This window comes from Bubalus kerabau, chromosome 17, assembly GCF_029407905.1.
Source record: "Bubalus kerabau isolate K-KA32 ecotype Philippines breed swamp buffalo chromosome 17, PCC_UOA_SB_1v2, whole genome shotgun sequence".
Lineage (NCBI taxonomy): Eukaryota > Metazoa > Chordata > Mammalia > Artiodactyla > Bovidae > Bubalus > Bubalus kerabau.
Window position 1 is genome coordinate 52,943,398 of NC_073640.1, and position 20,552 is coordinate 52,963,949.

Sequence of the window (20,552 nt, forward strand, 5' to 3'; positions counted from 1 at the left end):
GTGGGTTGCCATTGCCTTCTCTGCAGATACATAGCAAGTACTCAGAAATGGAAGGGAAGAAGAGGCCTCTGGATCTTTAAACTTGTGTCCCCATTCTGAAAACACACCCTCATTTCCCAGAACCCAAAATTCTCATCAGAAACTCATTCCAAAGGATTCCTTCTCTCGGAAGCCTCCCTTGAAGCTCCAGGATGGGTTGGGGCCTTTTCTGGGCTCCCTTGGTGTCCTGTGTTGTTTCTCCCATCCGGGTTCTGACTCTTCTGCTCCTGCCACTGCATCTTGGCCCTGGGCTGTCACTATCTAGACTGTGGACCCTCTGATATACCAAGGTTATCTCAGGCTCCCACTGCTTGGGCCACAGCATCACCTCCCACAAGGCTGGACACAAAGCAGGTACCCAGTGAAAGTTTGTAAAATGCCTAGACAATGTGATTGAAAGAAATAAGAGGGCAGAAATAAAACAGTGCTAGTGCTGTGAAAGCCTGAACCAGCCTTGTCCCATCCCTACGTGTTCTCACCAAGGGAAGGCAGTTTTCTCCAGGCCCGCCCTGGGAAGGAAGGTTTAAGTCTCCTCAGGCCAGTTCTCACCGGCTGGAATTTGCTAACCAAGTTGTCCAGCTGTTTGCAGAAGTGCAGGATTGGAACGGATTGGGGGTGGGATGTGGACGGAGAGAGATTTGGGAGTTAGGTGGATAGAGGCTGGAGGTAGGGAGAGAGGAGTGTCTTGCTCAGGCCTGGGAGAGGTGTCTCTGGGGAACAAAGGTTGGGGAGAGTAGATTCCAAAGAGGGACATGTTTAGGAAGGGGGGGCGGCAATTCTTCCCCTTCCTCCTCTCAAACTTGCCCCTCCAGGGTTCCCTTCACAGGGTGACAGCACTAGAAGCCCATCTCCAGGATATAGCCCCAGGCTTCTTCCTAGATGTATCCTTCCCCTCGTCAGGGAACTGTCCACTCAAGACTCTCTCCCACCCACTCTCCCTTCTCTACCTCTGGGCACCTAGGTTCCCAGCCTCTGCTCTTTCATCCTCTGATCCATCTTCACACAGTTGCCAAGGAAAGCTTTATAAAATACAAATCTGAATGTGCCCCCACCCTGCGTCTCCCTTGCTCGACTCATTGCACAACACCTTAGACTGAAATTTAGACTTTTTACAAGATTCTGAACAGCTTCGTGTCCTTTGAACAGCCCCTCTTGGGGCTGACTGTGCTTCTCCTCCCAGCGAAAGTGAAAGTGTTTGTCACTTAGTCATGTCCGACTCTTTGCAACCCCATGGACTGTAGCCCACCAGGCTCCTCTGTCCATGGGATTCTCCAGGCAGTACCGGAGCAGGTTGCCATTCCCTTCTCCAGGGGATCTTCCCAACCCAGGGATGGAACCTGGGTCTCCTGCATTGCAGGTGTATTCTTTATCATCTGAGCCACCAGGGAAGCCCTCTCCTCCAAGCAAAGTGTTATTAACTGTAGGGGATAGATCTGAGTTCTTTAAAGGCACCATGTGCTCTTCAGTCACCTGGCTCAAGTGGTATCTTCTACCTAGAATGTCATAATGTCTTAGAACCTTCTCCCGGCTCATTTTCACTAAATCAGGTTTCAGGTGGGACATCTGCTCTTCCACAGAACCCTGTCTGCACCTCAAGCTGGGTCCCTCAGCCCTCTGTGCTTCCTCCATCAGCGTTGTGGCCACTCTGTGTTGTCACTGTCAGGGCAGGACTGTCTTCCGCCCTGGACTGTGAGATCTGTGAGGGCAGTGTCACCGCTTGGTCCACACAGTCACCACTGGGTCCCCGGCACAGAATCAAGAGAGGAAATGAATGAATGAATACCCAGAAAATCTCAGAGGCAGACAGAGACACTGAGACACTCAGATAGCTGTGGATCCTCTAGAGTAATTTGAAGCTCTTGGCTGTAGATTTATTGCCCCCTTCCTTTGTTCTGTTTCACAAGATGCTGTCTTCCTGGGACAGGGCCAGAGCCCTATTCATACACATGGGAGGGGTAGGTGGTGTGCCCGTCGTACTCATCAGTGGTGAGGCAGCGCAGCATGAAGTGGCCCAGGTCATGTTTGGAGATGACTCTCGAGGGCCCTCGTCCATCCAGGGTCACTGTGTAGGCCCCAGTCAACGGGTGGTCTCCTGCGAGGTAAAGACAAAGGGGCCAGGTAAAGCGGATGACCTTTCCTCTCCCCCAACTTGTGATCATGCCAATGACATCCCAGGGTGTCTACAGAGTGCCTAGACCAGATGGTAGAAGATGGTATAAGCGCTGGGCTTCCGTGGTTGTCCAGTGGTTCAGAATCTGCTTGTCAATGCAGGGAACTCTGGTTCAGTCCCTGGTCCGGGAAGATCCCACACATCTCAGAACAACTAAGCCCATGGACACAACTATGGAGCCCGAAAGCCTAGAGCCCATGCTCCACAACAAGAGAAGCCACTGCAAAGAGAAGCACAAGCATCGAAGAGTACCTCCCCCCTGCTGCAACTAGAGAAAGCCGGGTCACAGAAAGGAAGACCCAGAGCAGCCCAATAAATAAATTGAAGAAAAAAAAAAAAAAAGAGGAAAGAAACCCATGTTTCTGTCACCCATGTGGCATTCCTCCAAAATTATTTAATCTGAGCCTGTAAGACAGAAATTTCTGTAATGACAGAAATCCAGAATGTGGACTATTTTAAAAGATATCTGGGACAACAAGATCCTACTATTTAGCACAGGGAACTACATACATATGGGATAAACCATAATAAAAATAATATTAAAAAGAATGGATTCAAGAGGGAGGGGGCATATGTACACCTATGGCTAATTCATGTTGATGTATGGCAGAAATCAAACCAATATTGTAAAGCAATTATCTTTCAATTAAAAATAAATTTAAAAATAAAAGAATGGATATATATGTAAAAAGAAAAGACACCTTGCCTGTTATGTTTCATGTTAAAAAATAATTAAAAAAAAATGATATGGAGGATTGTTCCAGACTGAAGGTGACATGGCAACTAAATGCAACACATGATCCTGGATTGGATCCTGATTTTGAGGGGAGGGGAAGGTTGGAAGATATTTTTTGGCAGTTGGGTATGTCTGAGTACGGAGTGGATACTAAATGATGTGATAGAGTGAATGTCAATTCCCTTAGTACAATAACCGTACTGGGGTTTGTTTCCAAATACTTCTTGGAAGATGCCTACGAAGAGGTTCTAGGAGTAGAGTGTGCCAATGTAGACCCACACATTTAAAAAAATGTATGTTTATACACTACATATATATTCACATGATCACACATGTACATTGTGTGCTAAGTCGTTTAAGTCGTGTCCAATCCTTTGCAGCTCCATGGATTGTAGCCCACCAGACTCCTCTGTCCATGGGATTCTCCAGGGAAGAATGCTGGAGTGGATTGCCATACCCTCTTTCAGGGGGATCTTCCCAACCCAAGGATCAAACTCATGTCTCTTTACATCTGTCTGCATTGGCAGGTGGATTCTTTACGACTGGTACCACCTGGGAAGCCCCTGCACATGTATTCACATAAACACACATACACATTAGCTGCATGCATAAATGATAAACAGATAGATGGGGAAAGAAACAAGCCAAAATGTTAACAAGTGCACCCAGATGAAGGGTTTATGGGTAGATCTTAAACCTTGAATTTCTTTAACTTTTCTGGAGGTTTCAAAGTTTTCATATTCACACAAAAAAAGAACTAAACCCCGCCCCCCAACTTCATGTTAAATAATTTTTAGGCTTAATCTCTCCGAATATTCACTTTAAACCTGGGACGTCAAGAAGTAAAATGAGCCCTGTTTCGAGATGAAGAAACTGAGGCTCAGAGGTCACAGGCCTGCAGTCCGCACAGCGCTGGGGCTGGAGCTCTCCTTGGCTTCTCCACCATGCAGCCTCACCACTGATTCACACCTCAGGATTCTCATCCAACAGGGTCCCTGAACTGAACCTCAACACCGAAGCTTACCTGAACCTCTGGAGGGTGGTATACAAGCCTCCTCCTCCTCCTGGCAGAAGGCACAGAACACAGAACCGCTCATCCAGCAGGCAGGCAAACAGGAAGGAGATAACAGTTCCCGACTCAGGCCTGGGCACTGCTGTTCCCTTATCCCAGAATGTCCTCCCTTCCCCCAGACACTCACCTGGTTCCCTCCCTCAGGGCATGAAGCCATGTTCTTAGAAAGCCTCTAAGCAGCACCCCATTACTCTCTTCACTGAACTATTAATGTATGTTTCTTCATTCAGCATAGCACCACTCAACAGTAATATGGATCATCTATCTTTCGTCTGGGCTTGCCTGGTGGCTCAGATGGTAAAGAATCTGCTAGCGATGCAGGAGACCTGAGTTCAATCCCAGGGTTGAGAAGATCCCCTGGAGAAGGGAGGGGCTATCCACTCCAGTATTCTTGCCTGGAGAATTCCATGGGCAGAGGAGCCTGGTGGGCTACAGTCCATAGGGTTCCAAAGAGTTGGACGTGACTGAGTGACTAACACTTGTTCTTTCACATCTTTCTTTTGTCTCCCCCGCTAGAAATGTAAGCCTCATGAGATCTGAGACTATGTCAGTGATACTTGTTTTATTTTTTTGGCCTCATCACGCAGCTTGTGGGATCTTAGTTCCCCAACCAGGGATCAAACTCTGGGCCCTGGGTAGTCAAAGCCAGTGAAACCCTGGAGTCCTAACCACTGGACTCCCTGGGAATTCCCATTGGTACTTGTAATGGTGGCCAGGTGCACACCTCCTGTGCAAGAGACATTTGTAAGTGAATGAATCTCTCCCTCTGACTTTGGGTCTCTCAATGTGAATTCCAGACCAGGGAGGGGTAAAGAGGGTGTGGTTCCCTCCACAGCACCACCTGGAAGCAAGGCATCTCCCCTGGTATTAGTTCATTCGACAAATATTTACTGAGCACTTGTTACAAACCAAAGGCTTCTCCAATGGCTCAGCAGAAAACAATCCTCCTGCAACACCAGAAACACAGGAGATGTAGGTTCAACCCCTGGGTTGGAAAGATCCCCTGGAGGAGAGAATGGCAACCCACTCCAGTATTCTTGACTGGAGAATCTCATGGACAGAGGAGACTGGTGGGGTACAGTCCATGGGGTCGCAAGAGTCAGACAGACTGAGCCAAGAGTAGGACAGGACTGAGCGATTGAGCCAAGCCCTTTCTAGGCACTAGGAACACAGCAGTAATCAAAACAAGACAAAATCCGTGCCTTCAAACAAAGCTTCCTACTTCACAATTCTAGTGAGGGAGACACACACTAAATAAGATTAAAAAACAAGGGAATTCCCTGGTGGTCTAGGGTAACCACTTAGCATTTCCACTGCAGACGGCAGGGGTTTGATCTCTGGCAGAGGCTCAAACAGTAAAGAATCTGCCTGCAATGCAGGAGACCTGGTTTCGATCCCTGGATTGGGAAGATCCCCCTGGAGAAGGGAATGGCAACCCACTCCAGCATTCCTGCCTGGAGAATTCTATGGACAGGGGAGCCTGGCAGGCTACAGTCCATGGGGTCACAAAGAGTCGGACATGACTGAGCATTAACACTTTCTTTCACTTTCAGAGTAACTAAGATCCCACAAGATGTGCGGCACGGCCAAATAAATACATGGGTTTTAAAAACAAAGAACCGATGTGAAGCATAAGTCCCCATCCCTTGAACGTGGGGCAGCCTCAGTATAACTTCCTTCTAATAAAGAGAGTACAGTGGAAGAAGTCCTGAGAGACTGCAATTTCAACAAACCTAGACAGCATATTAAAAAGCAGAGACATCACTTTGTCAGCAAAGCTGTATAGTCAAAGCTATGGTTTTACCAGTAGTCATGTACAGATGTGAGAGTTGGACCATAAAGAACGCTGAGCACCAAAGAACTGATTGATGCTTTTGAACTCTGGTGTTGGAGAAGACTCTTGAGAGTCTCTTGGACTGCAAGGAGATCAAACCAGTCAATCCTAAAGGAAATCAGCTCTGAATCTTCACTGGAAGGACTGATGCTGAAGCTGAAGCACCAATACTTTGGCCACCTGATGCGAAGAGCCGACTCATGGAAAAGACCCTGATGCTGGGAAAGATTGAAGGCAGGAGGAGAAGGGGGCAACAGAGGATGAGATGGTTGGATGACATCACATGAGCTTGAGCAAATGAGTTTGAAGGACAGGGAAGCCTGGTGTGCTGCAGTATGTGGGGGTCACAAAGAGTCAGACACGACTGAGCGACTGAACAACAAGAAAGGCCCAGAGAATGTCCCCAGAGGACTGTAGGGGGCAGGCTGGTGATGACCCTGCAGTTGGCTCTCTGTCCACTCACCTATATGTGGTGGCATCACGGCCACGTACTTCAGGCCCGACTGCTGCAGTACCTTGTGCATCCGGACATGGTCATCAGTCACATCCTGCAGTCTTGGGGGCACCTTGGAAGGGTCCCACAGTAGGAAGGCTGGGGGGACACAGGGCAGGATCAGACAAGACTTGAGGACAGCCTGGCCAGGCCCATAGCCCGCAGGTCTCCTGCGAGAACATCTCCCTGCAGGGACTCATTACTGCCCTTCAGTTGTTCCAGGCTTCTCACCCCACCTGCTCCTGTCTGCTGTTACCTCCTGCCTAGACCATGGCAGAGCCTCCTCCCTGTTCTCCTGACCCTACCCTTGTACATCTGGGACCCTACCCCAACCCCATCTCACTCAGGGGGAGAGCAGAGGCCCCATCAGGGCTCTGGGGCCCAACTTGATCTGATAGCATCAGCGCCCTGGCCTCAGCGCCCAACACTCTCCCCTTCACTCGCTCTGTTGCAGCCACGCCCCTGTCTCACAGTCCTTTCCTCTACTCACTCCCCCTTCATATCATCTCCCTTCCCTGGGAGACAACAGGTGTGATGGAACAGCGGTGAGGCGTGTGGCTAGTGGAGACAGACAGCCTGGTTCCACACCCCAGCTCTGCCAGCTACAGGCTGTGTGATCTCGGGTAAGGCGATGGCATCTCTGTGCCTCCACTCCCTTAGCTGTAGACGGGAGGCGGTAAGAACAGCTACAATTCACTGGGTACCTACGATGTGCCGCCAAGAATGGAAGTACTATCAAAGGAATTTTGAGAGGATTCAGTGGCATTCATCTGTAAGGGGCTCAGATGGTGCCAAGCACACAGTAAGTGCTCAATAAACACTGCTAGCATTAACTGCTCCTGTCACACACCCTGCAGCCTTCTTTTCAGATTATTCAGGAAGGGCATCTCTTTGTAAATCGGGAGCTCTTTGAGAGTAAAGACCTGGCCCATGTATCCAAGGCTCTGTCACTTCCTCTTCCATTCTCTCCCTGACCCTTTCTTAGGCTGGGTCAGACACCTCCTTTGAACCCCCAGAGCCCTCTAGCCTTCCCCCATCGCAGCTCTGAGCCATGCTCCCCCCAGGTCCTGGCCTTGACCCCTCTGCCTGTGCCCCATCCCCCATCCTGGCCCTGAAGACTCCAGCCTGTCACGGTTTGATGATCAAACTGTTACCACTTCCCTTCTATTCATGAGACCCATGAGTGCAGAGCCCAGCAAGGTTCAGATGCAGAATCGGTGCTCAATAAATGCACAGTAACTTGGACTAACTCCAATGCCACCTTGTAGAAACCCCTGGGCTGCCTGTCCAGTACCCAGCCCCCATTTTTCAGCCCCAACCCTACGACCCTGCCACCCACCCGAGGTGCAGGCCACGACCTTGTCCACGCCATGGGCCTTCATGGCCGCCACAATGTTCTGGGCACCCTCGGACATCACTGTGGTAGGACCTTAGAGGAGACAGAGAGTGGCTGTCACTGGTGGGCGGCGGCGGTGGCAGGGGTGGCAGGGGAGGGGCTGGGGGCGGGGGCGGCGCTGGGGGCCGAGGTGCAGGGGTGGGCCGCGGGCAGAGGGGGGGCTCTGTACTGAGGTCATTGCGGGTGCCCAGCAGCACGACGACAGCGTCCTGCCCAGCCACGGTCTTGTCCACATCGGCCGGCTGCCGGACGTCACCCACAACCACGTGGGCCGGCTGGGGCCCCTCTGAGGGCAGCCTGGAGGGGTCCCGCACCAGCACCGTCACCTCATAGCCTGCAAAGAAGGGCAGAGAGGCAGGTCAGTCAGCTTGCAGCTGACACTCCTAGGCTCCAGAGGCTCAGTCCTGGAGGGTGCCATTAACTCCCAAATCCATCCCCCAGATCCCCTGTTCTGAGACCATGGTCTTCAAACGTTTTTGCTGACATACTCACAGTTGATATACATACAGTTGATTGTTAAAGTAGGGTGATACCTCCCTGCCAGTTAATAAATAATCTGCCCCGATGCTTTTCTCTGCCTGTCATCCCCTTGACTTCTCCACTCCCTCCTCCCCCAACAACTAAAGGGTTAATGCTCATCATCACGCGGGTCTATGTCCCCCGTCCATGGTCCTGGAGGAAGTGGAGGTACTGCTAAGTATGTTCATCATTGGGTTTGGTCCCCCAGGCCTTACTTCTGAAGGGCTGGGTCCTGTCTTTTGTGTATGTGCATGCCAAGTCGTTAAGTCCTGTCCAACTCTTTGTGACCCCATGGACTGTAGCCCACCAGGCTCCTCTGTCCATGGGATTCTCCAGGCAATAATACAGGAGTGGGTTGCCATGCCCTCCTCCAGGGGATCTTCCCGACCTAGGGATCGAACCTGCATCTCTTACATCTCCTGCATTGGCAGGTAAGTTCTTCACAACTAGCGCCACCTGGGAAGCCCTGGGTCCTGTCTTAGCGGTCATTTATTTTGAATATTTCTTTGGCATGTCACCTCCCAAAAGAATTGTGGATAACTCTGTGTCCCTTGGCCCCACCATCACACACACAAATACTCCTTTTTAAAGTTTATAACCAACAGGGACTTCCCTAGTGGCCCAGTGGCTAAGACTCCGTGCTCCCACTGCAGGCACCTGGGTTCAGTTCCTGGTCGAGGAACTAGATCCCACGTGAGGCAACTAAGAGTTCACATGCCCCAACTAAGACGTGGTACAATCAAATATATATATATATTTTTTTTTTTAATCAAGTTTAGCAGAAACATATTTCTTTCTTTGTTTTAGACAATGGCAAAATATATTAATGTTTATGCATATTGCAAAAAAAAAAAAATCCCAGTAGTTGTAGTCTCTGTCATGGACTGAATGCTTTTGTCATGTGCTGAATTCATATGCTGAAGCCCTAACTCCCAATGGGATGGTATTTGGAGATGCAGCCTTTGGGAGGTAATTAGGTTTAAATGAGGTCATGAAGGTAGAGAGTAGGGTCTCCATAATGAGATTGCTGCTAAGTCACTTCAGTCATGTCCAACTCTGTGCAACCCTATAGACGGCAGCCCACCAGGCTCCCCCGTCCCTGGGATTCTCCAGGCAAGAACACTGGAGTGGGTTGCCATTTCCTTCTCCAGTGCATGAAAGTGAAAAAATAAAGTGAAGTTGCTCAGTTGTGTCCGACTCCTAGCGACCCCATGGACTGCAGCCTACCAGGCCCTCCGTCCATGGGATTTTCCAGGCAAGAGTACTGGAGTGGGTTGCCATTGCCTTCTCCGATAATGAGATTAGTGTCCTTCTAAGAAAAGGAAGGGGCTTCCCTGGCAGCTCAGTGGTAAAGAATCTGCCTGCAATGCAGGAGCCACAGGTTCAATCCCTGGGTCGGGAAGATCCCCTGGAGGAGGGCATGGCAACCGTCTCCAGTATTCTCACCTGAAGAATCCCATGGACAGAGGAGCCTGGCAAGCTGCAGTCCATGGGGTCGCAAAGGGTCAGAGATGACTGAAGCAACTTAGCATGCTTGTACTCAAGAAGAGGAAGACCAAGGTGCTCTCTCTCTACAGTGTGAGGACACAGCATGAAGGCAGCCATCTGCAAGCCAGGAAGCAGGCCCTCACTAGAAACCACACCAGTTGGTACCTTGATCTTGACCTTCCCAGTCTCTGGAACTGTGAGAAATGAGTGTTGATTAAGCCACTTGGTCTGTGGTATTTTTGTTATAGCAGCCTGAGCTGAGTAACACAGCCTCTAAACAGCATTCTTGTGAAAAATGAACCAGAGCTCCTTGAAGGAATGGCTGCTTGCTGGGCCGGGGCAGAAAGAGGACAAGATGAACCTGGAACATCTTGTACCACCAGCTATGTGAAGTTTAAAGAACGATGAAGTGAGGTCAAGAGGTCACAGAAGCCACTTGAAGGGGTTCTCAGGACAAATCAGGGGCAATTTGATTTGTCCCAAAGAATATGGATGGCAAAGAACGGAAGCACATCAAATATAAAAAAATATGTGAATTCATAATGATAACTAAGAAACGTCATTGGTACCTATCAGAGAATTAATCTATTATTCTGAAAATGATACAGGAAAAGCAAAACAACAAAATTGTCCCAGTTTCCTTGATACTTGTCATCATATATTTAAAAAACAAATAATTAAAAATCTGTATACTCTGGGGCAACGATGATAATAGTGATACTTAGTGGCTTCCTTGGTGGCTCAGTGGTAAAGAATCTGCCTGCCAATGCAGGAGACATGGGTTTGATCCTTGATCCGGGAAGATCCCACATGCTCTGAAGCAACCAAGCCCATGTGCCACAACTACTGAGCCTGTGCTCTAGAGCCAGGGAGCCACAGCTGCTGAGCCTCCATGCCACAATGACTGAAGCCTGCGAGCTCTAGAGCCTGTGCTCTGCAACAAGAGAAGCCACCTCAACGAGAAGCCCACTCACAGCAACTAGAGAGTAACCCCCTCTTGCCACAATGAGAGGAGGGAAAAAAGTTGTTGGAGCAACGAAGATCCAGTGCAGTCAAAAATAAATAAAATTTAAAAATAAAGATACATAATATTTATAGAGCACTCACTAGATGCCAGGTGCTAAGTACTTTACATTTATTAGCTTATCTAATTGTCAAAGCTCAACATTCAGAAAATGAAGATCACGGCATCTGGTCCTATCACTTCATGGGAAATAGATGGGGAAACAGTGGAAACAGTGTCAGACTTTATTTTTTTGGGCTCCAGAATCACTGCAGATGGTGACTGCAGCCATGAAATTAAAAGACGCTTACTCCTTGGAAGAAAAGCTATGACCAAACTAGATAGCATATTGAAAAGCAGAGATATTACTTTGCCAATAAAGATCCGTCTAGTCAAGGCTATGGTTTTTCCAGTGGTCATGTATGGATGCGAGAGTTGGACTGTGAAGAAAGCTGAGTGCCGAAAAATTGATGCTTTTGAACTGTAGTGTTGGAGAAGACTCTTGAGAGTCCCTTGGACTGCAAGGAGATCCAACCAGTCCATTCTAAAGGAGATCAGCCCTGGGTGTTCTTTGGAAAGAATGATGCTAAAGCTGAAACTCCAGTACTTTGGCCACCTCATGTGAAGAGTTGACTCATTGGAAAAGACTCTGATGCTGGGAGGGGTTGGGGGCAGGAGGAAAAGGGGATGACAGAGGATGAGATGGCTGGATGGCATCACCGACTCAATGGATGTGAGTTTGAGTGAACTCCGGGAGTTGATGGACAGGGAGGCCTGGCGTGCTGTGATTCATGGGGTCACAAAGAGTCGGACATGACTGAGTGACTGAACTGAACTGAATTGTCAAAGCAACTGGGATTTTGAATTCTATCTGTCCCTACCACTAGCTAGCTGTGTGACACTGGGCAGGCCACTTAACCTGTCTGGCCTTAGAGCCTTCATTTGTAAAATGACACCAATAATAGTCTCTGCCTTACAGGGTTGATGTAGGTTTAAATAGTATTCCTAACAGTTTAAAGTGGTTGGTTGATTTTTGACAAGGGTGCCAAGACAATTAATTCAATGGGAAAAGAAGAATCTTTTCAACAAATGGTGTGGGGACAACTGGATACCCATATGTAAAAGAATAAGGTTGGATCCCTACCTCACACCATATATGAAAATTAACTCAAAATTATCAAAGATCTAAATGTAGGAGCTAAAACTGCAGTCCACGGGGTCTCGAAGAGTCGGACACAATTGAGTGACTGGACTGAACTGAACTGCTGCTGCTGCTGCTAAGTCTCTTCAGTCATGTCCGACTCTGTGCGACCCCATAGACAGCAGCCCACCAGGCTCCCCCGTCCCTCGGATTCTCCAGGCTGAACACTATAAAAATCCTTGAAGGAAAGTGAAGTTGCTTAGTCATGTCGGACTCTTTGCGACCCCATGGACTGTAGCCCACCAGGCTTCTCCATCCATGGAATTTTCTAGGCAAGAGACTGGAGTGGGTTGCCATTTCCTTTTCCTAGAAGGAAACATAAGCATAAATCTTTTTGCCATTCGATTAGGCAGTGGTTTCCTAGCAGTGACACCAAAAGCACAAGCAACAAAAGGGAAAACAGATTCACTGGACATCATCAAAGTGAAAAATAAAAATTGGTGACAAAAGAAAAAATGAAATGAAAAAAAAAAAAGCTTCCAAGGATACTATCAAGAAAGTGAAAAGACAACCCACAGAATGGGAGAAAACTTTTGCAAATCATATATCTGATGAGAGACTTGTATTTAGAATATATAAAGAACTCTTACAACTTGATAGTAAAAGACGAATATTAAAAACTGAGCAAAAGATCTGAATAGACATTTCTCCAAAGAAGATAGACAAATGGCCACTAAATGTATGAAGATACTCAATATCATTAACCATCAGAGAAATACAAATCAAAACCATAGTGAGATACTATTTCATACCCACTAGGAGGATTATAATCAAAAAGACACAATGACTGTTGGTGTGCCTGTAGGGAAATTGGAACCTTCATACACTGCTGATGATGTTGAATGATGCAGCTGCTCTGGAAGACAATCTGGCAGTTCCTCAGGTTAAGAGTATTGTTACCCCTGTGATCAGTTGTGTCCAGCTCTTTGTGACTGTAGCTTGCCAGGCTCCTCTGTCCATGGGATTTTCCAAGTAAGAATACTGAAGTGGGTTGCCATTCCCTTTTCCAGGGGATCTTCCCAATCCAGGGACGGAACCCACATCCCCTGCGTGTCTCATGCACTGGCAGATGGATTCTTTACTACTACACCAATTGGGAAGCCATTGTTACCCCAACGACCCAGCAATTTGACTCCTAGGTATATGCCAAGAGAAATGAAAACATATGTTCACACAAAACCTGTACATGAATGTTTATAGAGGCATAACTCATCATAGCCCCAAAGTGGAAACAACCCAAATTCCCATCAACTGAATGGATAAATAAAAGTGGTATAGAGGGAACTTCTCTAGTGGTCCAGTGGCTAAGACTCTGCGGTCCCAATGCAAGGGGCCTGGGTTTGATTCTGGTCAGGGAATTAGATCCCACATGCCTCAGCTAAGACCCAGCACAGCCAAAAAAAAAAAAAAAAGTGGTATAGGGAATTCCTTGGCAGTCCAGTGGTTAAGACTTCACACTTCCAGTGCAGGGGGTGCAGGTTTGATCCCTGGTCAGGGAACTAGGATCCCACATGCCACACGGCACAGCCAAAAAGTAAGAAAGAAAGAAAGAAAAGTGGTGTAGGTAAATAATGTAATGGTGCTGTGCTGTGCTTAGTCACTCAGTCATGTCCGACTCTTTGCAACCCCATGGCCCACCAGGATCTTTTGTCCGTGGGGATTCTCCAGGCAAGAAAACTGGGGTGGGTTGCCATGCATGCCCTCCTCCAGAGGATCTTCCCAGGGATCGAACCCAGGTCTCCTGCATTGCAGGCAAATTCTTTACCATCCGAGCCACCAGGAAAGCCCGTGAATACTGGTGTGGGTGGCCTATCCCTTCTCCAGGAGATCTTCCCAACCCAGGAATCAAACTGGGGTCTCCTGCATTGCAGGCAGATCTTTTACCATCTAAGCTACCAGGGAAGCCCAACGCAATGGTATTCAACAATAAAAAGAAATGACACATATGCTACAATACAGATGAACCTTGAAAAAATTCTTTTTGCTAAGTGAAAGAAGCCAGTCATAAAGAGTCACATGATGTATGTCTCTATTTATAAGAAAGGTCTGGAACAGGCAAATCCATATAAACAAAAAGTAGATGAATGATTGCCTAGGGCTGGGGACGTGGTTGAGCAGGAAAATGGGGAGTGACTTCTAGGGGTTTCTTTTTGTAGTGATGAAATGTTCTAAATTGATTGTGATGATGTTTGCATGAATCTGTGAATATGCTAAAACCCATTGAATTATATTCTTTAAATGGGTGAATGGGGTATGGTATGTGAATGAAGTTGCTATTGAAAAGATGCAAAATGAAATGAAAACAAATGAAAAGCTTAGAGGAGTGTCTGGCACAGAAAAGAGGGCTCTATGGGTGTTGGCTGTGACCAGGCCTTTTCATCATCTCACAACTGTATTTCCTGGCCTGGTCTAGTCCTCCCTGGGCTCCTGGTGTGTCTCAACCCCTCCAACCCACACTGCACATGGTAGCCAGATAGAGCTTTCCACAGTTATATCAAAGTGCCCTAGGACTTCCCTGGGGGTCCAGTAGCTAAGACTCCATACTCCCAGGGCAAGGAGCCCAGGTTTGATCCCTGTTCAGGGAATTAGATCCCACATGCTGCATCTAAAGATCCTGCCTGTTGCAATTAAGACCCAGTGCAGCCAACATAAATAATTAATTAAAAAAAAAACTACCCCAAAAAACAAAGTGCCCTTGGCTCAGATCTCTCTCTATCCACCCTCCACCCCAGTGCCTTAAGATAGTCATGTTCCTTATGATAGCCTTCAAGCCTCCCCTCTACACGCCCCCTCCATGTGGCCTCTCCTCTCCAGACTGCTGGAGCCAAAGCCCTCTTCACTCACTGCGCTTCTTTCAGTTCCTCAAACGCGCCATGCTGTCCCCTGCCTCCTGGCCTTCACACACGCTCCTCTGCCTGGAGCACCCTTACCCTCTTTCTCCAGCCAATTGTGCTTCCTCTGTCATGGCCCTACTTATGCTGACCAACCAACGGCCCTGTGGTTGCAGGGGCTATGACATACTCAACACCATCTCCTGGATTTATTATTATTATATTTTAATGGCCCTGCCAAGTAACATGTGAGATCTTAGTTCCCCGACCAGGAATCGAATTTGTGCCCTTAGCAGTGGAAGCACGGAGTCTTAACCAGTGGCTTATCAGGGAAGTCCCTCCTCTGACTTTTATATCAACACAAAAGCACAGGCTATACTGTCCTAGGGACCTGAGTTCGGACTCCAGCTCCACCTCTCCTTTTTTTTTGACTGTACCGCATGGCCTATAGGATTTTAGTTCCCTGACCAGGGGGAACCTCAAGCCACTTGCAGTAGAAGTTCACAGTTTTAACCACTGGACTCCCAAGGCATTTCTCAGCTCCACGTCTTACTGGCAGAGGAACCTCAGAAAACACCTTCCCTGATGGTCCTCGGTCTCTACTCTAAAGCGAAGATCGGGGCTCTCCTGGTGGCTCAGTGGTAAAGAATCCGACTGCTAATGCAGGAGACACAGGTTCGATCCCTGGTCTGGGAAGACCCCCACATGCCTCAGAGCAGCTAAGGCCTCGAGCCACAGCTGTTGAGCCTGTGCTCTAGAGCCTGGGAGCCCCAACTACTGAGCCCACGTGTCACAGCTACTGAAGCCGGAGAGCCCTAGAGCCTGTGCTCCACAACAAAAGCCACCGCAATAAGAAGCACATGCCCTGAAACTAGAGAGTAGCCCCTGCTGGCCGCAACTAGAGAAAGCAGCGATGAAGACCCTGTGCAGCCAAAAATAAATAAATAATTAAAAAAAAAAACCCTAAAATGAAGATGATAGTCTCTAGCATGCCCATCCTGTGTGATCACCTTTCATATGGAATGCTGGCCTCAGACACATTGGGGAGCAACGGGGGCTTTCAGGGTGTCAATGTAGTCACTGGTTAACTACCACCGTATTAGTAAAACGGACCCTGGTAAATTGTGGGCATTTTGGAGGAGAAACATTCTCACCAACATGAGAGCTCTGACACAAGCCCAGCACAAGAGTGCCCATCAGCGGGACATTATTGGTAATTGTGCTGGTGCCAGGTCGCTTCAGTCGTATCCGACTCTTTGTGACCCTATGGACCGTAGTCTGCCAGGCTCCTCTGTCCATCGATTCTCTAGGCAAGAATACTGAAGTGGGTTGTCATGCCCTCCTGCAGTGGATCTTCCCAACCCAGGGATCGACCCAGTGTCTCTTGTTTCCTGCATTGGCAAGTGGGTTCTTTATCACTAGAGCCACCTGGGAAGCCTTATTGGTGATTAGAGACATTTACTGAGAGCCTCCTACAGAATTTCCTGGTGGTCCAGTGGCTAGGACTGCATGCTCTCACTGCTGAAGGCACAGGTTCAACCCCTGGTTGGGGAACTAAGATCCCACAAGCTGCAGGGACCAGCCAAAAAAAAAAAAAGGCTTGTATGTGCCAAGTGCTGTGCTAAGCTCTTTCCACTGACCAGTGACTTAAAAAAAATTTTTTTAAGCACAACTGACATTTAAATTTAAATAGCCACAAGTGGCTAATGGCTACTATGTCAAACTATAGTTTTAGAATTCACAGATTTTGCCCTTTACAAAGAACAAAAGCATTTGTAAGGTTATTGCCAAACTTAAAAAAAATTTTTTTTCTTTCTTTCTTCCTTTTTTGTTTAAAACAAATCTCTTACTTTATCTTTTTTCCATTAAATTTTATTTTGAAATAAATTCAGACCTATAGGAAAGTTGCAAGACCTAGATTCTCATATTTGCTTTATCTTTCTCTCTGTGTGTATACACAACACATATATGTAACATGTATAATTATATGTATATGTATAAAGTTTTTTCCTAACTATGTGAGAGTAAGTTGTAGAAATCATGCCCCTTTAAGCTTTTTTGATCTCAGCCCTCCATTCAAAGTAGATTTCACTGTCTAACCCTGTATACACAAACTTATACATGTATAACTGAGACAATAGTTTCATAAAACCAGTATTTAACAATGATCCATTCCAACACTGTTACGAACCATTAAATATATTTCAGAACTCTCTATGACCCGCAGTTTGAAAATGGCCCTCAGATTGCAACAACCTCACAAGGTAGGATGTATTATATGCCCATTTTGTGGCTGGGGAAAGTAAGGCAAGTTTAGGTAACTGGGCCAGGATCACACAGCTATAATCTATATTCACTCAGCCAAGGGGTGTCTACTGAGTACCAGCTATATGCTGGATGGGCTTCCCAGGTGGCTCAGGGATACAGAATCTGCCTGCTAATGCAGGAGATGCGGGTTCAGTCCATGGATAGGGAAGATCTCCTGGAGAAGGAAATAGCAACCGACTTCAGTATTCTCCTCTGGGAAATCCCATGGACAGAGGAGCCTGGCAGATTACAGTCCATGGGGTTGCAAAGCGTCAGACACGACTGAGAGACTGAGCACAGCACACCACATGGGTACCAGAGTCTGTGCCTTCAGGACTCAGTCCTACAGAACCACTGAGGTCAATAAAAGCCTAGTTCATTCAAGCCTCTCCTTTTTCTGATGGGGACAGGGAAGCTCAGGCTCACTGTGGCTCTGAAGAGAACTGTTAGAGCCACCGTAAGAAGGCAAGGACTCCCCTAGGCCTCAGGTACAGCCCATACTTCCAGGTGCAGTCCCAGCTGTGACCAGCAGGGAGGCTAAGTGAAATTTTATAGAATCCAAGATTAAGAGAAAGGTAGTAATCTGGGAATGCAAAACTCACAGTGACTCAGCATCTCTCAACTTCTCCCTCTTACTTCCTCCCGAGAAACATTTATCAGCAAATTTGTTTCTCCTGTCCCCATAAGTCAACATTCTCACTAGGTCTTCCCTGGGGAGGCGGAGAGAAATGGGGCTAAAGGGGAACTTTGAGTCACAATCCTTCCCAGGGAAAGTTGGGCTAGGAGGCAGCTGAGAGTGGGATCCTGGTGGCCTCCACCCTTTGGGGGCACCCAGATAGTCAATATCTTCAGAGTCACTCAGGCCAGCAAGGGTGCGGCCTTATATCTGGACAGGCCAGACTCTGCTGGGAGTTGGTGAAGTTGGGATGGTGGGGGCTGGGTCCTGCTGCATGATACTTATCCCCTTTCCTGCCCCCTTTCCTGGGGGCAACTCTGAATTTTCAGCCCTCTTTGACTTTCCTGGGACCTGTGTCCCCAAGTCTTCACCCTTGTCTCCATGATCTTCTTTCCATTAGGTACTCAGCAGCTTACCCCTCAGTTTTTCCATTTTAAAATCCTTGGTGCTTAAACCAAGTACTGGCGGGCTCTCAGTGGTTAAGAGCAAGTGCCAGGTAACAAATTTCAGCATTGCCCTTTTCCAGTTATGTGACACTGGGCAAATCACTCAGGGAGACTCGGTTTTCTCTCATTTGTCAGGTGAGGTGATACTAGTTCCCACTTCACATGAGTGCTATGAGGATTCAACACAAATGGCGAGAGGGCACTGCTGAGAAGATGCCTCAGGCCTGGCAGTGAAGCCCCTGCTGGCTGTGCAACCACCCACCACCATCACCGCCGCCACTGCCACCAGCACACCAACTGTCGTTCATAAGAGCATCGGATCGCTACAGTCCCCCAGCCTCCCAGGGCCGTTTCGTTTCCCTTGGGACTCAGATAAAGTTGGACCTCATAGCGTCCCCCATTTCTACCCCCGTGGCCACCAGCTTTGCTCTCTAGGTCCTCGCACACCAAGGCACGATGGCTCCAACCTCCCTGGGCCCAATCCCACGATGCCTAAAGTTCTAGCTGTGCACCCCGCGACAATCCCTGCCCGTCCCAGCTCATGCCTGCTTGCACCGCCTGCGCCAGCGTGGTGAGCCCGGTGTTGCCGGTGGCGCCGAAAAGGGCAATCTTCTTGACGACCATGCTGCGGGATCGTGGGGGCGCGAGGCCGTGGAGTCGCAGGACACGCGGGAACCGACTGGCTGCTGGTTCCCCCTCGCGTCCTTTCCTAGAGGGAGGGACGGGGCGGGGCCGCCTAGAGGGCCACCCTCAGCCCGCCTCCAGCCCCACAATTCGGTTGAGGGGAGGGGCCAAAGGCCACGCCTCTAGCTAAGGACAGAGTGGGCGGAGCTGGAGCAGCTCTCCTGAGGCCCAGCACCGTCCCCTCCGCCCGCCACTTAACCTGGAAGGCGTGTCTGGCGGTCCGCGAAGGTGGACGCAGAGCACCGCCTCCGCGCTCTAGCAGCCCGGGGTGGGGCGGGGCGAGCTCGGGCCCCGCCCACAGCTCTCTCGTTCACGCTTCCTTTCGTGTCACGGCTGTGAGTCTGGTCTGGGGCGCACATAAAGCCCCACGGCCTCCCCAAGGCTACAAGGGAAGAAAGTGAGGCAGGACAGTGTGGATGCGTGAGGGAGACACTGTGTAGCTGCGTGTCTAGGTGCCCGTGTTGACCCTGTGTGACTCTGCGAATAACCCCAAGGGAGAGCATGATTATGGAAGACACTTGTGCCCTCTGTGTAAAACACCGTGTAAAACAGTGTGAGACTGTGTGACACCACGTGTGGAAAGCACTGATGCTCTTCCTCTGTGACCTTCTGGTGACACCGGTGGATAGTGTTACCGTTTGTGGTCCTATATGCATCCATGACGCTGGGGGATATGGTGTGAGTGTGGGACATGTGTGAGTTGTGATATACGGGAGTGTGTGACTCTTCGTGTGTGACTCTGTGACATCATTTGAGTGTGGCTGTGGGTGTTACTGTTGTTGTGATGTTATTTGTGACCTGTGACTGTGTAACGTGTGTGTGACTGTGCAGGATGCATGACTCCCATGTGAGTGTGTAACAAGTTTGAGTGTGTAAAAGTGTGACGCTGTGTGACGGTGAAGCCGTGTGTGATATGTGAGTCGATGATACTCTGTGATCCCATGGAAGTGTGCTACAGTGTGTGGCACAGGTGTGCTCGTATGACTCCACGTGAATGGTGGTGACACAATTTGAGTGTTTTACAGTGTGTGACGCTGTCGGGCACCGTTTCAGCGCGGGACCTCGTGCAAGCTTGTGACTGCGTGACACACTTTGAATATTTGACCCTGCGTGACCCCGTAGAAGGGGGCGACAGTGTGAGCGTGTGGATGTGGATAGTCCTTGTGACGCTGTATGAGACCCCGCGTGTGTGTGGCAGTGCGGGAGTGTGTGTCCCCGAGGGAGTGTGCACTGTGTGTGACGCTGCCTCTGGCCCCTGCAGCTGTGTATCGCACGCCGTGGCCGGGTGTGTGGCCGCGCGTGGGCAGGCGCTGCAGGCTGCCGGGGTTGGCGGGGGACCCGCGGGCGGGAGAGGGTCCCGGGGGCGCGCCGAGCGCGGCGGCCGCGCGATCGGGAGGAGGCGCGCCGGCGGTAGCGGCGCATGCGGATCTGGCCAGCCGAGCGGCGGAGCCGGTGGGGCCGAGCCGAGCCGGCTGGGCCGGGCCGGGCCGAGGACACCGACAGGGAGGGCGGTCGGCCACGGCGAGCAGCGGGGACAGCGGCACCGGCGGCCGCGGGGCCAGGTGAGCGGCGTGGGGGCCAATAGCCCCTCCCTCCAGCATCTTCCCACCTGCCTGAGCATCCCTCCCCCGCGCCCCGTGGGCATGGCCTGAGCCCC

General features: G+C 49.3%; 1 protein-coding gene across 1 annotated transcript; it reads right to left on the reverse strand.

Moving 5' to 3' along the window:
• Positions 1 to 1,867: 1,867 nt before the first annotated feature.
• Positions 1,868 to 18,946, reverse strand: BLVRB (biliverdin reductase B). Its single transcript, XM_055553089.1, has 5 exons — positions 18,757 to 18,946; positions 7,910 to 8,074; positions 7,684 to 7,773; positions 6,315 to 6,443; positions 1,868 to 2,131 (listed from the first exon to the last, which is right to left on the reverse strand). Exons 1-5 carry the CDS (start codon positions 18,833 to 18,835, stop codon positions 1,974 to 1,976), a joined length of 621 nt encoding a protein of 206 aa, XP_055409064.1. The 5' UTR covers positions 18,836 to 18,946; the 3' UTR covers positions 1,868 to 1,973.
• Between the last annotated feature and the right edge of the window lie 1,606 nt (positions 18,947 to 20,552).

What these genes read in the sequence shown, in the direction of transcription:
- BLVRB (XM_055553089.1), bottom strand. Translation starts at nt 18,835, where the DNA reads ATGGTCGTCAAGAAGATTGCCCTTTTCGGCGCCACCGGCAACACCGGG. An exon ending in GGCGCAGGCGGTGCAAGCAG is followed by an intron (nt 8,075 to 18,756) that starts GCATGAGCTGGG and finishes CCTTCTTTGCAG; the next exon opens with GCTATGAGGTGACGGTGCTG. An exon ending in CGTGATGCCACCACATATAG is followed by an intron (nt 2,132 to 6,314) that starts GTGAGTGGACAG and finishes TTTACCTCGCAG; the next exon opens with GAGACCACCCGTTGACTGGG.